General features: G+C 39.2%; 1 protein-coding gene across 12 annotated transcripts in view; it reads right to left on the reverse strand.

The window, feature by feature from the left end:
• Positions 1-26682, reverse strand: part of dnm1a (dynamin 1a) — a 47036-nt gene extending 20354 nt beyond the window's left edge. For 4 of the 12 annotated variants that reach the window (XM_032539768.1, XM_032539772.1, XM_032539766.1 and 1 more), the window contains exons 1-16: positions 26261-26675; positions 16374-16447; positions 14966-15115; positions 14580-14783; positions 13999-14097; positions 12789-12949; positions 12511-12653; positions 12301-12436; positions 11334-11401; positions 10541-10679; positions 5095-5181; positions 4594-4664; positions 4392-4443; positions 3477-3488; positions 1755-1784; positions 1339-1452 (exon numbers count right to left, since the gene is read on the reverse strand). In XM_032539768.1, the coding sequence (XP_032395659.1) occupies positions 1339-1452; positions 1755-1784; positions 3477-3488; positions 4392-4443; positions 4594-4664; positions 5095-5181; positions 10541-10679; positions 11334-11401; positions 12301-12436; positions 12511-12653; positions 12789-12949; positions 13999-14097; positions 14580-14783; positions 14966-15115; positions 16374-16447; positions 26261-26421 (1701 nt within the window). In that variant the 5' untranslated portion in view covers positions 26422-26675. Of the gene's footprint in view, positions 1-1338; positions 1453-1754; positions 1785-3476; positions 3489-4391; positions 4444-4593; positions 4665-5094; positions 5182-8578; positions 8718-10540; positions 10680-11333; positions 11402-12300; positions 12437-12510; positions 12654-12788; positions 12950-13998; positions 14098-14579; positions 14784-14965; positions 15116-16373; positions 16448-26260 lie in introns of all 12 variants that reach the window. The other 8 variants (XM_032539776.1, XM_032539773.1, XM_032539770.1 and 5 more) reach the window with 7 other exon arrangements.
• Between the last annotated feature and the right edge of the window lie 852 nt (positions 26683-27534).

A 27534-nucleotide genomic window follows, 5' to 3' on the forward strand; every position in this document is an offset into this window, starting at 1 on the left:
GATGTATAAGGGAGCAATGGGTAATGAGGGGAGGAAAAAGGTATAAAGGGAAGATATAAAGGCAAATCGTCCACCCGAGCCCTTTCACCTCTTTCTTCTCCCCCCTGTCTCCCCAATGCCATACCCCCACCTTCCTCCCCACTTTCTCCCCTCATATGGTCCTTGTTCTCCTGCTGCTAACCACTACAAGAGACAGTGCTGCCTCCTCCCTCTCCCTACAATCCAGCCTCTCTTACTCTGCGCCCCTTTCTTGAAATGAAGTAAGTTATTAGAAGCAGCTTATATGTGTGTGTGTGTGTGTGTGTGTGTGTGTGTGTGTGTGTGTGTGTGTGTGTGTGTGTGTGTGTGTGTGTGTGTGTGTGTGTGTGTGTGCGTGTGTGTAATTGGGAACAGGGTAGAGCAGGGGGTTCTGGTATGCACATGTGTGTGCCAGCTTTGGTGTCTGACATGCTGGGGGGTCCTGACTCTTTGCAAAGGGCCTTCTCAATGCTACACAGACACACACACACACACAAACACACTTATGTCAGCGAGTGAAGCGGCTGTGGCTAAGGCCTGGAGACAGTAAGACTGTGGCTAGCTCCTAATAGTTCTGCAAAGCATCATGGGACACCGCTTTGACCAGTTGACCCAGTAACAAAGCACGCTGGGTCAAATCATCTCAGTGTGCAGAGGACCAACCATATCATTTTTTGCCAGTGGGAAGAGCTGGAATGAAGTTTGGACCAGAAAGTGGAAAAAAAATCTCTGAATCTCTCTGGTGGAAGCTTGTGAAGAATAAACACAGCAAACTGAAATAATTCTCCTGGTAATGTTTTTTTCTGGAAAATATTATAAAAGTGATGTTGTTAAATTGTTGTTTTTTGCTGATTCAGAACCATGTGATGATGTCTCAAGTTGTGCAGTAAAGATGTTAAAAGCACTTATAAAAAAATTATGTTCCAGTATAGTGCAAAGAACACGTCTGATCATACACAATCAGTCAATGTCAACTTCTTGACATTTCAATAATACAATTCAGTTATTGAAAATCACTGGGTTGCTGGGATGATTGTGAAATCCTGTGTTTTTCATCTTTCCAAAAATCCCAATTTACCAATGCTGTATGCTGCTTTGTACTTAAAGCGGAGAAAAAAAATGTCTGTGTGTCAATTTGACTGATGCATTGAAGATTTGACTGGCAGCTCTATGACCGATGATTAACATCATCACATTCAATACATCAAGCCTGCAGCTCTGAGTGCTACCAGAAATCTGATCAAAAATGTGCAAAAACAGAAATGTGTAGGTGCAAACAATCATAATTTTACATGTGGCTGTGTGTGAACAGCATCTTACCTCATCATCTTTATACCAAGACAGAGATTCTGCGGTGAGGACAAACCAGTACTCCTTGGCTCCTCCCTTCATGATGCTGATGTTGTTGATGGTCAGCCAACCTTTCCTGATCACCTGAGAGACACAGAAAAACAGAAAAAGTAAATAACACAGTAAGTCTTTTGACACACAATTGACCAACTTAACATCATATTTGTCAGCCTTTGTATGTAATACACTTACGAACCTACTGTACACTAACATGTAATATCACTGCTTCTAGTCAAGAGAAGAAGCGACTGCCACAAACAAAAGCAGGGTGACGCTCACCTACATGACTAAACACATTCCTCACACTCTTTTTCTTTCTTGTATTTCATCATTTCCACCAAACAGAAACTATGACACATACAGTACATGGTGTGCGTGTTATTTACCTTAAACCGATCGCTAACTCCTCTTTCCGGCTGAATGAGAATGTGGAGAGAACGCCAACGCAGGGCATTTAGTAAAGGCCAAATACACAATGTGGGTCAGGCACCAGCACATTATAGCTGGCTGCTGGGACAGCAGCAAGGGGAAAGCAAGCAGGGTGGGGGGCAAGGGAAATAAGGAGGCTTCAACAAGAATGGCCCATGTCACATCTTTTTGAGGCCATGCAATGAAATGCAAGAGCCAGTCTGGTTTATGTGCTTTTTGAAGAGAAGTAGTGGAGTGATCAAACTTCAGAGGCCTGTACGGATTAAAATCCACTTCCCTTTAATTTCCTCTCTTGTTTCCTTATACTCTGAACTACCTTCTAAGTTAGAAAAAGAGTTTCCACACTGTATGGCAATGTCACATATATGTTTTATATTTGACAATTTATTTAAGATTACATTTATAGACTTAGAGTAAAGTAATTGACTAAAAGGTACAGTGTTTTTTTATGAATACAATTATAAAAACACTCTCTATCCTTGGACCCTCAATGTTGGTTAAGAAAAACTTCCTAAAAACAAAAAGATCTGTACTCCTGTGCATCATATTTTTTATATTCCCCTGTGATTTAGCATATGTATAGTACCTTTAGAAAGTTTCAGATCGGGACTACAATTTACGATAAAGTTCTGAGGGTTTGAACAAAACTTGGGTGACTATTATCATGAACCGACTGATGATCGAGCAGGATTTGAGGATTAAATAAGGAGCATATTTGATGATAAGTCCAGAAATTGGGATTTTAAGTTGTCCTACAGTATTTAGTATAGGCGTTGGTCAGGAGAACAGAAGCTGCAGGGCCCACTACATCCATCTGTAAACAGGAAGTGAAGATCACCACTTTGTTTATTATGTGCCCCTAACCTTTGACCCCGATCTGGGTGGTTGTTATTGCAACTGACAATTGTGGAGGTGACATATGTCTAGCACACTGCAGGTCTTCATTCCCCTTGGACGTCTTTTACTTTGGTCGAAGGCAAGGAATAAAAAAGGGGGATAGGGAGAGGAATTCCAGTGACGTGTAAATATAAATGTTTGATAATTCTCTACCAGAAAATAAAATGTCATTGGTCTTCACTCTCCTCCTCTTTGTACTTCAATAACACAAGTGAGTTTCTCTGTATCTAGTTCAAAGTACTGCTAGGGGTGTCTCTTCACCGCCAAAGCAAGCTGGCCTCAGCTTGTTGAAGTCACAACAAGCATCTCCAAACTGAGCCTTTCAACAAAACTGAAAGATAGGATAGAAAAATAGAATAGCATTTTACAGTACATGTGTCATTCTGTAGTGTAAGTATGTGTTTAAGTGTAAGTGTGTGTGCTTGCAGGGTGGACACAGCTGAAAAAGAGAGGAAAGGGCAGCAGCCAAGCATCCCCCACCACAGCCATCTGCCTGTCTTCTGGTAGTAAATATGAAGCCCATTTCATACACAAACACTCATGAAATTTACTATCAATTTACACACATAAAAAAGTGTAAACACAAATAGATACATGTATCCTGACATATGTAGAACGTAAAAAACTTAGCACAAACGCATGAAAGCCTACCTGCAGACATGCACAGATTGACACACACACACACACACACACACACACACATACACACACACACACACACACACACACACACACACACACACACACACACACACACACACAAACACAAACACACTACTCACCATGATCTCATCCTGAAGCAGAAAAGCCAAAGAGAAGACAAAGAGGACGAGACACAGCAAAAAGAGAAATCACTCAAAGGTAACTAGCAACAACATAATAGGCATAAAAACACAAGAGCCGAAGAGAATAGGATTGAAGAATAAAATGTTGGAAAAATAGAAGATTTACATGCTTCCAGAGGGTGAAATCTAGAATCTACTGTATATATAATATTCATGCGGAATCTATTTATTTTACATTAAATGTATAGTTATTAATTAGTTTGATTTCTTATTTTGCACACACTTCACAAACTTTCAGTCTTTTGAACTTCTGCACTTACATGGACATGAACAGCATGTATTGCATAATTGTCTGTTGCTATGTGTATTTTAATGCAGTTTGAGGTCCAGGTGGAGATTTAACATTTTTAAACCATTTTCCATTATTAAAATTATGGATTTTTTTAGGATTGTTTAACCTTTACAAAAGTATTTTAGTGCATTCTATTTGATATTAACATAATAATTGTTGTTACTATGATGTTTTGCAACAGACCTCAGTTTGTACCGACATCAGTTTCAAGATTCCACAACTGTTGCCCATTAGTATGTCACATGTACAGGAGCTGTACAGGGCTGCATTGTGTAAGATATGGACTGTTGCCCAGGGTAACAAGATACTGTATAGCTGTGCTACATTTAGCATGGGCAAAACAGAACTGAGTGCTATCAGAATAAAGCCTTAGGGAAAGACTGTATGGAGTTCAGATGTCATGCTGCTTGCCAGGAGATGAAACACACAGGAATAGTTCAGTCTGGAATCATGTTCCTGTAGCTGTGCTGTTCTATAACCTGTAACATGTAGTATAATCTGTCCCATAAAAGTGTCAGTTTATACTGCGCATGAAAGTATGTTTAATGTGATCAAAATACCTGGTTGCCAGCTGCTTTCTTCTTGTTCATTTGGTTGAGCCTCTGTTGAGCGCTGCATAACACAACAAATCAGGAGATGCTGGATTTTGTCCTTAAACTGCACATGAACTGGTAAATCTTTAAGCACTAAACAGTAAACACAGCAGGGACCATACATCTTGATACTCTATAATGGAGAGGAAGAAAAAAAACAGAAACTCACTTGGCAAATCCAATGAAGTCCTCATGGTTGGTGTTCATATAGGATAACTCAATGTCTATCAACAGCAACACCTGAACAGAGAGAGAGAGAGAGGAAGAGAGAGAGAGAGAAATCTGTTATCAATAATGCCCATTTATTGATAATATTATAAATAATTCAGTATTTTCTGCCACTATGTGTAAATATTCATACATCTTTTAAACTATTTTGATGGCATAAGTTTGTCAAAAAGTAGACAATCCCAGGGAAAGCTAGTGCAGTATGTTTGAACTGCATTCATTCTAAACAATCCAAAGATATTGAGACAATTAAATATAATGTTTCCAAAGCTGTTACAAATAAGAAGAAGAAAAAGAATATGCTGGAAAGAACACCTCTGTAAAAATAAGTAAAACAATTTAAGTTCATGCTTATTCTATACAAATCAACCTCCCTCTGGACAACCATAAACAATGCACTTCTCTTACGGTGTTTGTAGTTGGTTTCTTGTGTGTGTGTTACCTGGTTCTTAGCTCGGCTTTCTCTGTCCCTGATGTGCTGGGTGACGATTCTCTCCATCTCCTCTCTCAACATGGGATACTGAGCCAGCTGTGAGCACAGAGCACAGTGGGTAGGTAGCAAAAACACACATGCCAACTGTCAGAAATCTCAATAGAAGCTTCAGTAAATTGCTACATTTCTTATCTCACTGAACTACTACACAGTTCCACCAATACTGTACAACAAAATATGTTACAGAAACATAATTAAACATGTTATGAGAGTTTATCCCAGACTCAGCTCTAGTCTCTGCACACCCTGATCAACGGGCGGATTTGTGTTAAGAGTGGATTTTATGTGCAAACCGATCTTTGTTGCCAATATGGAACAAATGCAGAAGAAGAGTGCAAAGTCTGTGATATTACCACACAAACACAGAATAAGCAATGTTTCTGGCAGAGAAGCTTCCTTTTCCCAGCACACTGTGGGTCTTTTTTTTCCATGAGCTCATTGCAAACCCACGAACACGGACATTGGTGGGCCTCCAATGTGACACAAACACATTTTGGAGAAGTGTGGGGAAAAAAGAAAAATCTAAACCAAAATCACTGCACAAGAAAGACAAATATAAGCTGTTTTCTTGCAAGTTACAATGCATCTTTCGTGCCTGCCAGATGGTTTTGGAGAGTGAGTGGATATCAGTATCTTTCTGGTTCTCAAGTGGATTTAATTCATCCTGGGTTCGGTCCAATTACAATGCAAACAACATCCATAAGGAATAGATGTGTTATAATAATGGTACACTGTTAGGATGAATGTCAGTCTAATTACTGGCATTGAAACTGTGTTCCTCACGTTTTTCTTTGCTGGAAATATTCAAAATTGAATCAGAATCAAACAGCCATGGTCCATTCATTGCTTAGCAACTATAACTACACTGTAAACCCAGATTTAGTTATAATTAAAGTTTTTAGTGGTTACCACTTATTCTTTCATGTTTTGTTAAAAACAGTATATGTTACTAAATCACATTAGTTGTTTGTAACAATAAACTAAAGTATGTAGGGCACAGATCATATTAAGCAGAGATAACTAATTTTAGCAGCCTTCAATGGACCATACACAGATTGAAAATTATTCAGTATTTTGCAAGATTGTTTCCTAGCAGACAAATACGTTAGAAGTTTACAACTTTTAAAGTGTATTGTTTCCTTTCTGTTCATTGGGACACATGTAGAGAATACACACTTGTCACACTGTTATAAAAGAAAACTAGCAATTTTAATACAAACTAATTATTTCTTTAGTATAGATCAGTAGCATAATGTTTAATACTTGTTATAGTGCAACAACTAATTGATTAATAAACAATGAAAAGAATAATTAATATCAGACCTAGTTTGCTCTAATGTCAGCTGCAATTGTTGCAAACAACCAGCTAAGTAGCTACTCACCAATGAAAGGAGAAGATGCTTACTTATTTACTGGGGAGCTTTAGCTTTTAGCCTCAGTCTTTTAGCATTATAGCAAGTATCCATCATACTGTATGCAATTTACATGGTGTATATTTATAATGTCAGATTGAGACTACCACATACTAATCTAACATATCTGGTAAGTTTAACCTGATTTGATTAGGACCACATCTCGAAAATTCCCTGTAATACTCAAAAACTGTGAAAAACAAAAGGAAACACATATACAAACAAAACCAATACAATGTGGATGTATTCAATGTCCAAGCAACTGAAAGCAACATAATTTGAGCTACTGGAAAGGTGCATTGCAACTTGAAGACAGACAAAGGCTGTCAAAATCTGAAGAAGTGTTCAGTGTCTTAAAAACTGACACAGAGAAAAACAAAACTGAGAAAGAAATGTTTGTTTGTTTCACAAACAAGGCAGCGGGCAGAGGCACTCACAGTGATTCAGTCTGACATGCAATGCAACGGAGCAGGGAGGGAGGGAGGGATGGGAGAGAGGGTGATGGAGGAAGACTTCAAACTGACCCCTTTGTGGATTTTTCCAATCACTGTATATTATAATACAGTATCTTTAAATACAGTATGTCTCTGAAAGTGAAATCAAGATAAAAGTGTGACAGAGAAGAGAAATCCAAAGGAGGTCACGCTGTCTTTTGGTCATTTGCTTCGCAAGTAAGCAGCTAGTTCAAAGTGTAAGAGGACGACAGGATGGAGACAAAAGAGAAATAAGAAGTGAAAAGACACTATGTCAATTCCACTATATTAAATCATTCTGACAAAAACTGAAAAAACTGGGATTTAAACCAACTTAAATCAAAGGATTTAAAATATCATAAGGTCAAATACAAAAGAAAATTGTCTGACATGCAGGTTGAGAGGCAACAATTTGTTAAATTGTGAATATGAGGCCAATAATAGACAGAAGACAAATGACAAAAAAGGTTTAATTCAAATGTAGACTATATGGTTACGATCTGAAGGATAGACCGATATCTGCTGGCTGAAGAGACATGAGGAAAGATCTAGTGTATTGGCTTTATCTGCTAATGTTAGACCTGCTCTGAATATTCATGTGACGTACAGTATATTCTAATTATGATATTTTTAATGAGGGTATTTATTCTATTTGGTCAGTTTTCATAAATTATTTAAATGCCAATACTGAACATTTGCAAGGTAGGACTTTCTTGCCACACTTGCGCTATGGCTAGGTATTGGGATGTTGGTTAATCTGCTCACCTTTTTAGTACAGACTGAAACATCTAATCTTTTTAATTGTACAGACATTCATGGTTCCCAGACAGCGCAATCACCAAGTCAAAAATGTAATTTGTCAAATTAAATGCTTTAGTTTATGACCATATACCTGCATCCCATCAGTCTCGGCTATACTTTCTTTCTAGTGATAATTAGTAAATTTCAGCATGCTAATACTCTAAACTAAGATGGTGAATTTGGTAATTATACCTGGTATAAAAAAAAATATTTTGAGCATGTCACATGCTAATGTTAGCATTTAGCTCAGTACAAGCTCAAGTACAGCCTTACAGAACCACTAGCTTAGCTGTAGATTTGTGATTTAGTGTTTATTAGGGATATATAAATTACATTATGTATTACTTTTTAAGGCCGTTCTTTAGCAAACATTAGCTTATTTAGCACTATTTTTAAGTGTTGCTGCTCATGGTTATATTAAATCTATATGCAAACAATACATTGTCTGTCTTACTATACTTAAATGGTAATTTACATTTTGATGTTAAACACAGCAATTGAGCATCATCAACGTAGTAGAGAAGTTTTGGTCATTTTCCCAACTATAAGGAGATTTTTATTTCATTATATCTGTCTAAATGGCACTCTTTAAAATACTTAAAGAATAATATAAGAAATCACTGCAGGCCTATTTTTTCTCTCACGTTTCTTTTGATATCAATACTTGAATGCCCAGCCATCGGTCTACCCCTCTGTGTGTAATTAACAGAGATTGTAAAAGTGGCTTTATTCTCTTTGGCATTTTACCTTTTGACTACACTTTCGTATGGTGGAGGTGAGTTCGCTCACTACCATATCTATACACTTCAGTGTGGGCTCCTTCAGCTTTTGGATCTGCTTTTTCACTATGGCCTCAAAGGCCAGGTCAGGGGTGAACAGCCCTGTCCTGTGGGATAGGCAGGAGGCACGGGAAAGAGGAGTGAAAAAAACAAAAAAAGAAAGACGACAAAAAAGGTGAAGAAAGAGGAGAAGTAAAAGCACAAAATGAAGAGTTGGAAGAAGACTTAAACGAACAGGCAGACGGAGAAAGTGTGAAAGTCAAGGCATGAGACAAAAAAACAAAAGAAGTGAAAACAGATGGAAGGGAAAAAGGACAATACACAGACGAGGAAGGTAACAATTGGAGACGAAACAGAAGAAACAACAGAGCGGAGATAGAAAAGACAAGGAGAGGTGTGGGGGGGGGGGTAAACAGCACAGAAGGAAGAAAATGCAAGTGAGACATTTAGTTTCCCCTAAAGCCGCCATTCAACATTAGGACAGTGCTGGAGTCTCGCTGGAGAAAAGATGAGAAAAGAGGAGGAAAAAGAGAGAGCTCCCAGTCTGCACAACTCCATCAGCCAAAAACTTGAAGCGACGAGACTCCAGCTGTGCACCCCAACATTCAGGCAAAATGCCATGATCCCTTCTGGTGTTGACCCTTTCACCACCCATCCCTCTTTTTCCTGACTTCCAGCAGGAGCGTAATCATAACATTTATTATCCCAAGGCCTCCGGGTTGTTGCAGTCCAACTGCTGTTAAAATTGTTAGGTCACAGTGGATCAGTTTGGATAAAAGACTACTGCTTTTTCCTTTGGCCACACTCACAAGTGTCTGAAGCTGAGAGTGCGAGCCCAGGGGCCTGTTGAAGAGCCGTTAAAATACAGTTTACATGGCTCTTGTCTACTGCAGGTGCACGGCTGCAGCCTCACACACAAGAAAGTCGGGACGCTGCTGAGGTCATTCAATATGGCTGCCAGGAATTCTAAATGGTTGACAGATGATGATAAACATGTATATACCTTTGTTTGCAAGCAAAGTTTGAAAGATTTTCTTAGTCAATGTTGTAGCGAACTACTTGACTTGAGCTTGCACAGAGACTGCCTCAAGAGGGACAGGAGGTTCAAAGAAAACTTAAGCTGTGTCCCATTTCCACACTTCATACCAGCTCTCAGCTGTGCATTCAACATCTTAAGACAGATATGTGCAAACAAGATAATAACAATAAGATAATAGCTTGTCTAAACAAGACAAAAAAATCTTGTGCACACAAGATGAAGACTATATGTTAGGGCTTCGGAAACTCAATAGGAAAAACATCTAGCTAGCTTACAGTAAATTCAAATGGCAGGAGTTTTTGAAAGTAATGTACACGTTTAATGTATGTCAGTGTGCATAATGCCTCATTTCCTGTTAGTAAAATGAGTTAAGCACACTGATTTCTTAAAAGCATATAGTGTACATGTTAGAACATAGTGTGGAATTGGGATGCAGCTCCATCCACATTACTGTGCAGCCTTGCTGAGGCCACTCTTTAATTCTTGCTTTTCAAAATGTAAGGGATCACAATAAGTCATCACTAATGCTCTAATCAAAGTCTCAAACTCAAGTTGTGAGCTTAGACTGCTCTGATATTTAATCATTTATAGGCAACCATATTTGGAAGACCGCTAAGCCTCCACTAGTTTTCTGCAGCACAGTTTTCCACCCTGACCAGCCTGTCCAGCAAAACTTGTCCGAAGCAGTACAGTAGGCAGGTAGGCAGATAGGCAGGTACAGTTTACCGCAGCCCACCCTGCCACTCCAGGTGTCCCCTCGCTGTCCAAAAACACAACGAGGGCTGGAGAGAGCCAGGTGGTTACAGTAAAAGGGAGTGAACATCAGAGGGACTTTGCAGATAAGGGTTGAAAATGAAAAAGTGCTATCCACTGTTTACTTTGATGTTTTACCTTCTTGGTACACTGCCTAACCGTATTGACTAGCTCAGAAATGACCATGTCCACACATTTGGTGCAAGGCTCTTTAATCTTCCCAATCTGCCTTTTCACTATGGTCTCAAAGGCCATGTCCGGGGTGAAGAGGCCAGTTCTGCCCGACAGAAAGAGAACCAGCCACAGGGCCATAAAAAGAGAAGGATGGTGGAGAGAAAGAAGGAGGGAGGAGGGTTGGGTAAAGAGAAGAGTGTTAATTGTAAAGAATTACTCTCCAACTCTGAGCCTTACCCCCAAACATAACCAGACACAAATTAGAAAGAAAGAGGGAAAGATCTAAATTGTACACAGTAAGTAACCAAAATACTATTGCAATGGAAACTACATCGCTGAAAACTCATAACAAGAACAACCTGCAACTTTGGAGGTGTGCACTGGATACATAAAACCCATATAGCCTGCTTCTCACTATTTCCTGTTATTATCAGATTCAGAGAGACCAAGCACTATTTTAAATACATTCTGTCACCAAATATAAATTTAGAAGAGTTTTTGGCCTTATTAGATGTCATAGTACATATGCACACACACCGGTATGGATGGAAAAAGTATACAAAAACAAATGGAAAGGCCACAAAAAAATCCTAGATATTCTCTAAGTGTACTGACGTCATTACAGGAGCATGCAACAGAGCACTCAATCTAAGTGTAGAGGTCTTTGTGATTAGATAAGCAAAGTCAGTTAGATGCAGTCTGGCCAGCAAAGGTGACTGAAATGGAGATGGGGGGGGGGGAGAGAGAGAGAACGTGCCTGATTCCGTGAATGTTCTTAATGGCGTAGCTGATCTCCTTGCGGAGCTCTTTCTCATTAAACTCCATCTGCAAAAGAAACAGAGACAATAGGGAGGAAGTATAGTTATATACATTCTTTCTCTCACAGTTTTGTGGATCAGTTGAACCTTCAATTCAATTCAATTCAAATTGTTGTCATTGGCATGAATGTTTGAAAAAATAATCAAGTATAAAAAAGTATCAAGGATAATAAAATGAGAAAGAAAACATACAATTCAATAAGTAAACTTAAATATATAAATTTAAAGATGATGTGAAAGGTAAACAGAGAATAAAGAAGGTGAGGTGGGGGATGTGAGATCTTCTTTTTTCTGATTCCAGGGTATTTCCCACTTTATTTAACCCTCCGCACCCACACAGTTCTACACAATTCTTACTTTGTTTGACTTCAGATAGATTCTCAGCACACTCACTCAAAAAATCTTTTTCTGCAGAGTAAACAAGCTATAATGCCACAAACATAATGAGAAGTCTGATAAATGTTCCAAAGAATTTGGGGTATTCAGAATCTGTTGTGCATAAATATTTACAGCTATAGAACCGGCGTGTTTAGGGTTTGGAGGTTTTTGCCAAAGTCTACAAAAACAGATGTTTTTTTGTTGTAAAAAGCTGCCACAAACAGTTACATTTTGGCAATGTCGTCCATTACCTTGTGGGGTTAGTTTTAGTACTATATTTTAATATCTGAGGGAGAGGGTGTTGCAGGTTTTTTTTAGACATGTGAAGAGTCCAAATGAAGAGAATATAGCTGGGGAGTCTTGCTTTATCAAAACGTGAAATTTAAGCTTCATTACCCGCTCCCTTTTTCCAATAATTTTCATACAGTCTCTAAATAAACTATCAAAACAGATCACACACACACACACACACACACACACACACACACACATACAATCACATAAACACAACATCTGGCAGACACACACCTTGACCAGTTCGAAGGGAAAGCGTTCATGAAAGATGCGATTGATTCTGGCACCACCTGACAGCTCAGCTGTGTCAATCTGGTCCCCGGAGCCCTCTATACACTTCTCAAAGTCCACAGAGAACTGTTGCACCATCCTGCAGGGAGGCACAGATATCAATGAGTCTATTAGTCTGTTTCTATCTAATTGTGTTCTGCTGTATCTACTCACTGGAGCAGAGCTTTGGTCTTGCGAGACGGATCGTCAGGTCTGAAGTTCTTGTACTCCTCCACCTCCTTCTCTATGGAAAGGAGCTGACTCTGCAGCTTGGCCCGCAGACCCGGCAGGGTGTCACGGATGTGGTTGGTCAGTTGCTGTGCAGGTCAAAGGTCAGAGTTAGATGGAATATGGGGAATGTACGAATTAGAATACTGTTATACACAGGACCCGTGAATTTACATACTAGTCGCATGTGACTGACACTCTCACTCTGTCACTCCCTTACACACCTGATTGAGGATTTTCTGGAGGTAGGGAGTTCCCATGCGTTCGGCCAGGTGTCTATATGCAGGGTGGGAGAGAAAAAACTTCCTCTCAGCAGCCATAGCAGCATTGATGTCCTTCCTGCCATCGATGTCCTTTTGGCTTCTGTTCACCACACCGATGTACCCTGGATAGACAAGAGTCCCACAGACATTTACAATACAAACTAAAACGCTGCGAGATTGGCAGGATTTCAATTTTTTTATCACTTCCTGGAAATTTTGAGAGCAGACTGGAACAGATTCAACACTTGTAGCACTGGCTGGTAATTTGACTGGAAGGTAGTATAATCTTGCATTAGAGCAATGTGGATTTTCTACATATGAACAGTGTTTGAGCAGCCAAACCTAAAATATACAGCCCCTCCAGGACCAAACCACTTAAAACTGTGTTTAATAATGTTTAGCCAGGAAAAACCACATTTCAGGACACATGGGTTTAAAAAAAAAAGAATATAAAATGAAGAAGTAATGTAGGAGAGAAAATAAGGAAGGACGAACTACATCAGTAAATGTATGGGTGTGTCCAAGTTTGTACTGTAAGGCAGAAAGAGAAAAATAAAAAAGGGAGAAACAACTAGGGGAGTTCAGGTCATGCGGATCCCATTTCACCTCTAGTTAAGTTTTCTCATGCATCACCCGGTTAAAGGCTGTTTCATGCTCTATAACTAATGCAACTGTGAGCCAGTAGACTTGTAAAAGTGAACATCCAGATTAGACAGAGAGAGATTGGGAGTAAAAGAATGAGGGGGGAAAAGTAGACAAAACAAAGGACATGGAAAATATTCAAAAGCACATGCCTGGGTCCTAACCAAGTGCAAATGGAAAAGAAAAGTACCACATCAGCACATTGCATTAAAGGGCAGCCCGCAAGTTACACGCAAGCTCTTTTTCAAAAGTTTTTTCTCTTTGCCCCCTTCCCTGCTTCTCCTCTCCAACTCTTCCTATCTTTCATCTCTCTATCTGTCTTGATTTCTTACTCTGTATTCTTTTATCACACTTAACTCCCTACATCCATTTATTCTTTTTCTGTTTTAGTTTTTTTGTGTTTAGAGCGTTGAATATCTTTAAGTATGACTGCCTCACTACCACAAGAGGGAAACAGTGTGTCACTGGGAGGCCCCTGAAGAAGAGAGTACACGTTCTGTACTGTGAGTGTGTAGGGGTGTGCGCTCACCTCTCCTGAGTGGAAGCAACTTATTCTCCAGGATGTCCTTAGCATCTGTCCCCTCATCCATCAGGTCCAGTTTTGTGATCACACCAATGGTCCTCATGCCTACGCGCACACAAAAAAACACACACCACACAGTGACAACAAATCAATCCTGAAAAGTGGAACTGAAAACTACACTGATAATAATTTCTGATGCTGTAAATACAATACTAGTGATAGTAGTATTAGCATATTTAGATAATTTAATTAAAATATATACTTACTTTAAGATTTTATAATATTTATATATTATAAAATATATATAACAATAAAATAGTGGTAAAATATTAAAGTACAAGCAAAAGTCCTGCACAATTTATATTAATACTAATTTGTATAGCACTTTTCAAAACAAAATTAAAAAGTACTGTGTGTGTGTGTGTGTGTGTGTGTGTGTGCGTGTGTGCGTGTGCGCGTGTGCGTGTGCGCGTGTGTGTGTGTGTGTGCGTGTGTGTGTGTGTGTGTGTGTGTGTGTGTGTGTGTGTGTGCGTGTGCGTGTGTGTGTGTGTGTGTGTGTGTGTGTGTGTGTGTGTGCATACACTCACCCTGAGGGTCGACCTCTTTGGCAATCTTTAAAGCGTCAGAGTTGGCCAGATCAGAGTTGGCCGGGGAAACGGCCAGCATCAGGCAGTTATCCTTGGTGACAAACTGCATCAGCATTTCTCTAATCTGGGACTCGATGTCTGCAGGTTGGTCGCCCACCGGCACTTTGGTCATACCCGGCAGGTCCACCAGGGTCAGGTTCAACACTGAGAGAAGAAAAGGGAGCAGGAGAAAGCTTAGAAAACTGCAGAGAGCTTCTTCAGATGCATTCTTGCCTAATAAAAAGCTTGGTTGTACAGAAATTATTGATGTCAGACATGCAGAATAAATCACTGCAAAGTAGTACAGTAACTGTGAAGAAATATAAATAGAGTTGTATCAGCCTCACCATTAGGGGAGTAGACACGCAGGTTGATGGGCACAGGGGAGATGCCTTTGTTGGCCCCGGTGATGCGGTCAGTCTCTGCCTCGATCTCCTGCCGGACCTCATCAAAATCGGTAAACCTTTTGCCCTTACAGTGGAGGAACTCGGCATGTTCTGCAAGACACAGTAAAAAAAAAAAATTATGAAAGTGAAATTGTAGAAAAAGGTAGGAGATATGAATTGGCAGAAAAGAAGACAGTAAAGAGGAGAAATGCTGAAGTGAACCCAATTTTCACCTGAAAACAAGGGAGACTTTCTTACTTTAATGCAAATATTAATGTTTTTTGTAACTCTTGTAATCGTTCTTTGTCTGACCTTGATTTCAGCTAATCATCTATGAGTTTTGGAACTACTTGCTTACTGTTAGGTCAACTGGTTTCAAGAGTATGCCAAGTAAGTTATTACCAGTTCTGTTTGCAATGGTGACCTACAGACAACTCTCACTGGATTACTTTGATACTAAAGAAAACTTCAAAACATGATGATTTCACAGGCGAGTTCTGGTTATAAGGAACGCTTTTTTACGATTACTAAGCTGATTTATAGAAGTTGATTTGAGATGGACATCGGAGATAATGATATCCTCGGGAAGTAGAATTGAAACAGAATCTCAAAAAATGTGAATCAAGTCTGTGTGTTTGATTGAGTTATGCAAATTCCAGCAATTGGAACTGAGGGTGTTAGAGTACATTCATATCTCTGTGAGCCGCCTCACAGTTTGAAAACCACTGCCTTAATGTAATCCAGGTAATACATAACAAGGTATTAAATTAAATCAAGTTTAATTCATTTCTGATTCACACCACGAATAGAGAAATGAGAAAAGCTTGTTAGCAGACCCTGCAACAACACAATAAAGTGGAACCATGGTAACTTGGTAAAAGTCTGTAGAGATGAATGGATAGGAAAAGATGTGTAAGGAAGGTTTTACTTTGAGGAGTGTGGAGGAGGAATGTTTAGAGTCCAGAGGAAAGAGGGGGTGTTTGCACCTGTGGGAGCTAAAGGCTGTGTCAGCATCTTAACATTTGTCCTTTCAAGTACAGCAGAAGAATGGGAGTGGAGAAGAGGGCTTGCTGTTAAATGTCTTAATCAGTGTAGAATTGCTTAAAGATACAGTTTGTTTAATGGCCACTAGATGCTGTATTCAACCAAATTCCTACAGTATTGAAGAAAAAATAATACACTGACAACTTCTCTCTTAAAATACTATGGTTGCATTTTTCGGGACTTAACTTTAAATTATTGCTTAAGATCAACTCATGGGCAGCATGTGCAAATCAACCCCACATGTTGAATGCCAGGATCTCTCTCTTGTCTCGCTGATGGAGACAAGAACCTCCACAGATGTTTATTATGGATAAGATGTTTTTACCTGTAGGGCTGTTTATCAGTTGCAGAACCAAAGGACGGCGAGTCACAATGCCAGAACCACGGGGAAGGAAATCCCTGTAACACAACAGATGCACGGAAAGGGCTGTGGTCAGTATACAACAATGCAGAGGGACAACAATGTGATTAATCAAACAACCAAATGACAACAGAGCATGAATCAGTGAAAATGAATCAGCATCTCGAGGCTTTGGGAAGACAACAAGCAAGAGGAAATGTGTGGGTAGTTGACTGTGAAGTACAATGCTGAATAACAGCTGTGGTTCCACCAGGCTAAATGTCCTTTTGATTTACTGCAGTGCTTCAACTACAGGAATCTTCATTGGAGGTATATCTAATAAAGTAGTAAAAAAATGGCAAAAAGGATTTCATGAATAAATAAAATGATAAAGGTGTCTGAAATTTCCTGAAGGTTTTCCTGGATAAACCTTGGGTTTTTATATCACTATACATTAAAACTAAAAAAGAAATACATTAAAAAATATATTTTGTTTGCTCTATGATTACATTCATTCATTAACATAACCTACAATGTTTCTGTGTCAGCATGTTACTGATAAAACAACGTCACTATCAATAGGATTAAAACTTCACAGAACTTGTTCCTGTACAGTACAGTGAGTGCACCGCATATAACTTTACGAAATTGCTTTACAAAAAAGTGAATTGTTTGATGAAAAAAGGCTAAATAGACAAACACTGACATTTTATAGACACTGGCATTGGCTTTGGGAGACAATACAACTGTGCAGCAGCTTTAGCAGATGTTTTAACTTTGTCATTGAAAAGAGAATTGACACATCCTCAGCAGGGTGGAGAAACCACCAAACAGTACAACAGCTGACAAACACGACTGGTTTACAAATATAAAGACAAGTAGAAAGCTACAAAACAGAGCAGTTGTAGTTTCTCCGGCAGTTTTCCTTCTAATTGAGATGATTCAAATGTGTGCCAATATTCTAGCATTTGAGCCTTTATGATGTTCACTTAGCAACTATTCCAATTTCTGAGAACAAATTAAACCAAATAAAACAGTTCTTTCAAAAAGAAGTATTTCCTGTCTTGCATTATTGCAATTTCTGCCCATCTACTCTCTTAGTTTGTTGGCGAGCAATCAGAGGATTTTCTGAATGTGTCAATGCAAATTAAAATGTTCTATCTATTATTGCCTAAAACTCTGTCCAGCTTTGTTCTTGTGAGTGCCTGACAGTGTGTGTGTCCATTCAGATGACTGCCAACATGTTTTAATTTTTCTTTATGCACTGTTTTCCCTGGGCATGTTCAGCTGCTTATGCAACATCAGCATCATCTCACCACTGGCACTGTGTGCTCCTCAACCAGCTGACTGGACAGTCAGTGATGCATGACGCGTGTGCATGTGTGTGTGGTGTGGTGTGTGTGTGTGTGTGTGTGTGTGTGTGTGTGTGTGTGTGCGTGCGTGTGTGCATGTGTGTGTGCTTAAAGCAGCAATAGCAAGGGGCTTTTAAAGAAACAGTGTTCAATCTAACAATACAAAAGCAATTTCTTGTTTGCTTAAATATCCATTTCAATATGAAAATGTTTTAAATGCATTCAAATCATATGACGCTCAGTTAAATTATTTAATATCTGAATCTTTAGTAACAATAATCAACTAACCAACATAAATAAGAAATAGACTAGGCCACTTTTCGAAACCGTAAGCAAAGCATGAGGCAGTTTGGATACATGAGTCATGAGCAGAACTGCTGAAACATGAGTCTCATGTTTAACCATCACTGTGTCCCTGTACTACAAACTTATTTATTGTATTCTGTATTCTTTCTGAGTATATGGTGAATGTTTGGGGGTTACAATACATCCATTCTGCTCTAGTTTCAGAGGTATAGCTCAACATTTTGGGAAATACTTGCTTTCTTTCTAAGAGTGAGATGAGGAGATTGATACCCTCATGTCTGGGATTTAAACATGAAGCTGGAGGCAGTAGCTGGTAAGCTTAGCTTAGCATAGTAACTGCAAACGGGGGTAATCAGTTAGCTCGGCCAAAGGTAACAAGATCTGCCAGTGATCATATCAAAAATGGACCATGAGAGGATATTTATTTAATCAAAAACAACAAACTGATTAAGGTGATAGACACAAGATTTCTAATTTCCATCACAGTAAATGTTTGTGGAATATTGAAGTGCATGTTATTATACATATATACATATAAAACTGCAGGTGCTGAGTTCTGCAGATCCGTCTTAATCCTGTTCTTAATCCTTTCTCAACCTGCAGTGTGTTGGAAAAGTATGAAAACATAAAAAACATCATAGTTCATGTTTGCTAATCCTCTACACCTGCTACACTGGATACAGCACAGAGAGGGAGCTTCATTATTGTTTCAATGTTTGTTGTTTTAGTGCAGCCTTTCACAAACTCTGCTCTCTCTTATGTGTGTCTGCCCATCTGCTGGTCTACCTGCCTGCCAGTTGAAAGTGTGTATGTGACTGTCCCTGTTTCCCACTTGGATGCCTTTTAGTGAAGACAGATGGCCTTAACAGCATGCCTTCCTCTCACTTCTCCCCTCATCCTCCCCTCAAACTGCTACTACAAGGATCCTTCAAATGAGAGGAGAAGCCACAGACAGAATAACCTTTTACACACAAAGTCACATGTACATTGCCACAGTACGGGAAAGACTGTCTCTCTTTACTCATCATTTACCTAATCCTGCTGAGATGGTGAGTGTCCCTCCACCAACACCCTCCTGTGTTTTCATCCCCCGAGGATGAGGTGGAGGATAAAAACACTCACACTCATTCGACTGCCAAAAGCACAGACTACAGATACAGAGGTGAGAAATAAAATAAACAAATAAATAAATAGAAGGAACAAAGCAGTCAGACTATTAGAACTGCAGATATTTCTTTGCAACATGAAGACAGAAGATAGACAGCTACAAAGACTCTAAGAGTCGATTTTAAGTTCCATCAAGATACCTTCAACAAGCACTTTCCTATAAATGCAATTAGCAGCCGGTGTCTGTCTGAGAGCACTCTCACTTCTAACAGAAACATTTACCCACTATCTATCTATCTATCTATCTATCTATCTATCTATCTATCTATCTATCTATCTATCTATCTATCTATCTATCTATCTATCTATCTATCTATCTATCTATCTATCTATCTATCTATCTATCTATTAGGGTTGGACGATATGACGATATATACCATGACAGAATATAAATTTGTCCACCTCCAGAGATTTTGCATTAGTTTTTATATAGTGGCAGCTATCTAAATCAATAGGCAGGACTACTTTATAGCAATATTGTATTTTTATTGTATTTCTGCATTAATTTGGAGCGTTACATTGATTTGTCAGATAATTTAGTCAGTAAATTAACCAAAAATAGACCCACCTGCTTGGTTATTTTACCCATTTACAGTTTCTTAATTGATTTTCCATAATCAATAACATGAGCTGAGCCACACGCAGACTAATTTCTTTCATAGCATCTTGTGTGTAACTAATTAGATTAGAGAAAGATTTTATTGAATCAATTTTCAACAACTAATTTGTTCACTCTTTGACATTTGGTGCGTATACACACACACACACACACACACACACACACACACACACACAGACACACACGTCTAGTAGGCTCCAGCTGCTGTTGAGTAATGACTCACTACTTGATTTATTCAGTGGTGTACAAACAATACACACACAGATACAAGGATGAGTGCTCACACACACAGATGACCTAATAACTTAAGTAGACTTCACAGTTTTCATCAGTGTGAAAGGGCATTTCATATTTAATTGGTTTTGTGGAAATATATTTTGCTTAATAGTGCTGGAGTAATGTCAGAACAATTATTGTAGTATTTCTATTTTCGAATTTTAAATAAATGTATTAAATCACACATTTTCCCAGAAAACATATACCACCCATACCACCTTAGTGACTAAAGTTGTTCAGATTGATTTGGGTTATTCTTGTTCTGTTTTTTTCTCTCACTTTTGTTTTGCAAAACACACTATGGTATGTTGCTCATGCAGCAACAACAATTCTGATAGTAGTGAACCAGCACAAGCAGGCAATTTGCCTTCCAAGCAGTATTTGGGTCTAAGATAGATGAGACTGCTTTTTAGTGATGCAGTTTGACACTTACACACATTCTTGTGGTAGATGGAGCCAATGAAACGGCTGGTTGCGTGATGGTGGACATCCAGATTAGAGCCAGAGCCAATGAGAAAATGTTTTGCAGGTAAACTGTGGCCCATCAGAGATTAGTGGTAATCCTCTGTAGCCGTATCAGACACATGGCCTCCTCTCTTTTTCTGTCTCTGCTTTTTGCTGACTGCTTTTTCTCTCTTACTGTGTCAAGCAGATCAATCAATGACGAAAATAATGGCTGGTTTCAGCCCTAGTACTAATCACAGGAAAAGTAGACACAATGTTTAGTCATTTATTTTTCCACTGACAATTTGTTTTTTTAAAAGAGCCAGGAAAATGATGTGGTAGTTAACGGGTTCATAAGACGTTGTTAATTTCCAGTGGCATTTCCTTGAAACAATTGCTAAAAGAGCTGATTAAACTTACAAATATTCATCTAAACCTAGATAAAGATAAACCTATCCATCCATCCATTATCTGTAACCACTTATCCTTTATGGGGGGGGGGGGGGGGGGGGGGGGGGGCTGGAGCTGATTCCAGGTTGGCAGTTAATCACAGAGCTAGATAAAGATGAATGATTGTGATACTTTATGAATGATTGGAAACTACACGCTGGCCTGGAAATTAATTTTACATTTTTGCAAGGTCAGCTGACCTGCTGTGCGCTGACTCAAAGTTTCTTTATTATAATAGCAATTACTACCAAATTACTCTATTGTCCCTTCCAGGAATCTTGCTAAGAATGAACAGTTACAGTAAATATTAGTTTCTATCTAGGAAATTATCAGTAAACTATGGAACCTGTAAAATAAAGTGTTACCTCAAGAATTCAGATTGATTTGACCAGTTACTTTTAAAAAACACAACCTGATGATAACTATAGGTTCCATACAGTGTTTATTTCAACATTTAATTAATTTAATTTGTATGCTGGGTAGTTTATCTTATTGCAGCATCACCCTCTATAAGTCATTAAAAGACTCTTCTTCTCTGTGTTTCTAGCTGACTCCCTCCTCCTTTTATTTGACAAGAATAAAAGCTTTAACGGAGCCCTGGGCTGTCCTTGTCTTTCACATGAGTGAAGCTGCTGCTGATACTCCTCAAAATGCTTCCGGCCTTTTTCTGTGTTATGCAATACATGAAACCAGCTATATATCGTAGACTTAATCTCTGCGTGGGGGTTGGAATAGCAATGGCAGCAGGGAGTGAAAAACGTCTGTGTTGTGGTTTTCTGTCCCTGGTTTTTGCTAGTGCCAACGACCTTTACTGATAACAAAGTGCTTCAGTTGGCTGCACACCACGCAGCAGCAGCAGAAGCAACAGCATCCTCCGGGGTTTGAGTACATCCCAGGAGAACGTCATACAGTATGTGATTTTTTTTGTTAGCAATTTTAGGCCTTTATTGAAAGGACTGCTGAAAAAATGAAAGGGAGGGAAGGGGAAATGACATGCAGGGCGCCCAGTATGTGATTATTTTTTTTACTAATTTCTCCTTTTGCATGCCACTACTTCTGCGAAAGCAGTTGTGGTGCTGATTTTGGAGAACTGCTGTTCTACAAGAGCTGTCCATGGTGCTGAAAGTGGACAAAAAAGCATGCCGTTGAGAACATACACTATGCATTTGTAAACATTATCCAAACTTAATATGCTACATTGCTCTGGAACTGGCGAACTCTTACACCAACCTGTGTTGTTGTTTTATGTGATAGCCTTTCACACAGCATAATGAGGGGATTTGTACCTGAATTTTGTTTTTATAATCTACTCATCGAAATCAATTAAATAAAACACTTTCAGGGCAAATATGTAAAAAAGTAAATATAGTGTTAAACCTTTTTGCCTCCTTTAAGATAAAATGTCACACTGCTCCTGTTATAGTCAAAAATAAGTCAACATATGGAGAAATATACCCACTTCTACCTGCACAGTTTTACCCAGCAGACATGGCCTGTGTTGGGCACTGGAGACCAGTAAAGCTTCCAGCTTTGTCTGTCCTAATGAGACTCATGAGAGGTTAAAATACCAACTGGGTGACAAATACAGGATGGGAAACTGGTGTTCAGACACAACCAGAAGAAAGTGAAGCTTCACCTGCATGCACTGGTATAACAGGTATAGCCCTGAAACCATTTTTGGGATTAACTGATATAAAAATAATCAGTAACAATTTCAAAAAGCGGTTGTTACTGTAAGTCAATTTTAAAGCAGAAATGCTAAATATTCACAGGCCTTCAGCTGTTAAACTAATTAGCTGCTTTTCTCTGCTTTTGTATTGTTGTGAATTAAATATTTTGGGATGTTTTTGACAGTTTGACTGTTTGCTGTTACATTTTTGATTTTTTTAAAGACTAAATGATTAATCGAGCTATTGAAAGAATAAACAATAATGAAAATAATAGTAAGTTGCAGCGCTAAAACGTTATCCACCACCCCAAAAACTAAATACAATATCATATTAATATATCATGATTTTTGTACATACATACATTAAAAAAAAACTGCTATTCATTCAAGAAGAAAAGAAAGAACAGTCCCCAAAGGCAGCCAAATACATCTCAACTTGTCTAAGACAACAAAGATCATGAATGAAAACAATGAATGAAGACATATATTTGCAATGGACAACATTGTTTCAGATGGAAGTCTTAATAAGATAAGAAAAATTACTTTTGTCTGTGTATCCCTGTGACTATAGTTTAACCTTGCATACTTTACTTTGGACTTAAATGCATTTAAATGTTCTACAGCAACAAAGCACCTTTGAGGTAAATTTAAACTGAATGAGAGAAAAGGGTTGCAAAGGGAAGGTTGAACTATGGTGATGAACAGAGAACTGAGCAATAAAAACAAAGTACTAGACAACAGTAGACGCTCCATGAAGACAAATTATGAAAGCAGGATCAAAAATCTCTGAAGCAAAAACGATACAAAGGGAAAGATCAATTTAATTGTGTCCTCAGATATTCTCTCATACCATCAGCACAGCATATCTCAATAGCTTCTCTACCACTAAGAGGTTGGCTGTCCTTGTCCCTGAGTCACACCTGCCAACATCAAAATCTAACCCAGCAGAGAGGAAAGGTGTCATGGTGAACTATTAGGAGTAACCGTGTCTAGATGTGTAGTAAACTCCTTTTAACATGGTTTATATTAATTATGTAGTTGCCAATGTTTCCCTAAATCCCATGTAACTTTATGTAGACACATTATAATGGGCATGCTGTGACAGGTGAGAACAAGTAAAGCCAAACCATCTTTAAACAGCGAATATGCCTTTTGAAATTATTGATGCAAATGTCTATTTACCATTTACTGTACATCTATTTTACTTTGGTATTGCTTGTAAACTGCAATGGCAATTAAAGGGAGAACAATGCTTTTAGTTTTTATTAAAAGTAAAAAGGATTAAAAAGCAAGGAGCTTAATAAGAGTCGAACATATTTCTGTTCTGATGGAAAAGTCTCTTTAAATGACTTTCTGAGAGGCATCTATGTGAATTTCTGAATAAGAGACAGAGAGAGGGGAAGATAGAGATGGAGAAAGAAAGCCCTGTTACATTCGGGGAAGATAAGGCAGATACAATGGGCCACTGGCGGGGTAGAGGACTGGAGGAGCAAGAGGATGGGAGGACCTGAATGACGTCACCGCAGCTGGACTTACAGAGCGCACCCATTAACACAAACAAAAGCTGCATGACAGGACACTGTCTACAGCTTTCACTGACACATACAAACAAATCATTCAACATCTTTATTACTGATTAATGTCCTTGTAATAATGTTTCCGTTTTCCCCTTCTCTGCCTATTATCATGATCGTCTAAACCACTGGTCCCTTGGGCAAAGTGGAGTAATTAGGCACAAGCTGTTCCCATGACTACAGCTGAGTGAGACAGCAAAATGTGACCCTCCTAATGAGTGTAAAGAGATTGTTTTAATAGCCTTTTGTTCAATTGTGTTGTTGTAACTAACAAAAAGCAAAGGATTTAAAACAAGCGACAAATGAACATTCAGCATATTGGAATAAAAGTTGTGCATCTCCTCCTGGCTCTGTTTTCAGATTTTAGACATTCTAGCCCAAGATGGGAGACGTTGGCCAATCACAGGTCATTTCAAAGAGAGGGAGCGTTCTTATTGGCTATTCAACGCATGCATATGCCCATGCGACAGAAAAAGGAAAGGGAGAGCTGCAGGAAGAGGTCCCAATCTACTTCAAATCCTGTTGTTTTTTGCTTTCTCACCTTTGCAACTGAGCTGAAAACTACAAGTTTGAAAATGAAATAAATCTGAATGTGCAGAGTTGAAAAGAAGTCAGCTCTCCTCTCTGTCTTGTGGGTAATGTAGGCACCAGGATTTAAAGAAGAATATATGGAATAAAAAACACAAATCTTTGTTTCTTCTGCCTATACTTTAATCCTTTTTTTTAACTGCCCATTGTGAGTCTTGGTAGAGCACTCCTTTAAATAGCCTCAATGGCCCTTAGGCTTCATCGTCATCACTTTGTTAACAAAACTGATATGCCTACCTGTGTATAGGTTACCCTGACCCTGACCCAGTGAGCTTGCCTCACCTACTACTTGCTAAAATGGGGATTAGCACTCCATGGCCATGAGGAGAACTATTTTACTCAAATGTCAAACAAATCTAAGAAAAGAGGTGAAAAAGCAGTTGCTGCACAGATATATCCCTCTCTGTCCTGTGTAATGTGTCAAATGTTGTTGTTGCTAAGTTGGCTTGGAGCCACAATGTCTTGACCTTGCTTGAGCAGGAAATACTGCTGACCTACACACAAAATCTTCAGATCAAGTGAAATGCAAGCTACTGAGCTGACAAATAGTTAGCTAGTGACACCCATGTTGTTGCCTGCATTTAGTAAGCTTTACTTACAACATAAGCACTAGCAGACAGATGGATGAGCTGAGCTGGAAGGGCTCAAAGCTCAGGTGGACTATCTCTCTCTCTCGCTCTCTCTCTCTGTAGCTCTCCATCTCTCTCTCTTTCTGTCTGCAAGGTCATACTGCAGCATAACAGATCACATTTGTTCCACTTGCTTTGTTATGTATCAGCAGCAGCGGTTCTGACAGGAAGAAAACTGTGCATGTTTGCGAGACTGAAACCTCTCTCCACACACGCACACACAGCGAGCATCATTGTGCACCCTATCCTGGTCAGGATTTAATAGCTTGAGGACTACAAAATGGTAGCCCAGCCACATAAACAAACAACACATCCACCAAGCTGCCTGGAACTATGTCCTATACAGGAAGTTAGCGTGTAAATTGATGCTGCTTCTTCGACAGATGTCATAGGATTTATAATATTAAACAACTTTGCTTGATTTTGGACATAATTGTGAAGTTTAGAAGCTGGCTAGCATTCTGCACTCATACCCAGAGATGGTTTGACATAGGCCTATTAAATGTCATTTAAACAGCTATTTGTTACCTGAATGCATCACTTCACAACTGAACTTCACTGGGGATTTATGTAGGCCTAACGATGTAATCTCATCGCATTGGCGTAGTGGAAGAAGACAGAGGGATAAAACGGTGACGGGTGCAACAATTTGGACCATTTCAACGAAGTCTATGGCGGTGGATTGAAACCTGCCTGAGAAGGGGGATGGGGACTGGGATGTGTGACATGTAAAAAATAAAAGCGTCTGCGGCCGCTTATGTGATGCAACATGCATCGCAGCCTGGAAAAGCTACTTACCTCCCGACGAAGTTCTCCAGCACCGAGCTTTTCCCCGCACTCTGGCCGCCCACCACGGCGATCTGGGGCAGGTCCAGGTTCGCGTTCTGACCGATGGCAGAGAAGGCATCCTGCATGCGGTTCACCAGAGGAATCAAATCCTCCATTCCCCGGTTCCCCATCTTTGCGATGTAATGGACAGTCTATCCTCCTTGTCAGAGCAGGGAGGGATTTATTTCTTATTTTTCTCTTCGTCCCTCCTCGCCACCCTCGCGTTTAGAGGGCGTTTTTGGATTACGCCACACCGATTCTCTTTTCGGTTTGCCCCGTCAATAACTGCGACCCCTCGGTGTGTCACCTCGGATAGGACTCTCTCCACCACCGAACATGAACACTCCTCTCCACCAAGCACAGCAGGGCGGGAGGATGAGGAGGATGATCTCTTGTATTTTCTCAGGAGATATCCCTGCAGTTCTCCACGCAAGCCACTCGGGCGGTGACGCTGGTTTACTTTCACTGCATTGTCTGTCAAATTGTGTCGTTTACAGAAGGCCTACAGGAATTAAATATATTACAGAGACTCTTGTCAAATCTTGTTTGATTGCATTTAGAAAGGTGAAGATGGTAAATTTGGCATCCAGTTTTTAATGTTGTTGGGCAACAGATGTACAGATCTGTCCAAGGTGCTGAATCTGTTAGCACCGTAGACAGAGGCCAGGGGGCACTCTACAACTTTTTGTAGGCTTTGTTTTTTATAAAGCAGCAGGCCTATCTATCTATTTATCTATCTATCTATCTATCTATCTATCTATCTATCTATTTATGTGTGTTTTTCAGGCCTGTGTTTAATGTGTGTAATAACAACAGAGTGTAAATTGTAATTTCCTTATGTGGGACTAATAAGGATACACTATCATTATCATTATCATAATTATCTATCTATCTAAACACGTGAATATCCTAGGCCTTTTATGAATATTATAGTGTACACAGAAATGAGACATTTATACAAATAAATGAATTAGTATAGGCTATATCCATTGTAAAGCCTATAGGCTATAGGCTACTATCATGTGTAGCTATACAACATAGCCTACAATGGACACACACTTTACAATACAATAAATAGCATGCTAGTACTGTATGGGCTACTACTGTAGGCCAATAATGTGGGCCACTGGAGGTTATAACAATGACGTTCCACAATTGTGTTAATTATTTATCCTAGCTGCTAGTGTTGCAAAATGTAAAATATAGTAGGCTACCTAAAAATACAAACTTTTTTTGAGAATGGA

This window comes from Etheostoma spectabile, chromosome 16 (assembly GCF_008692095.1).
Source record: "Etheostoma spectabile isolate EspeVRDwgs_2016 chromosome 16, UIUC_Espe_1.0, whole genome shotgun sequence".
NCBI lineage: Eukaryota > Metazoa > Chordata > Actinopteri > Perciformes > Percidae > Etheostoma > Etheostoma spectabile.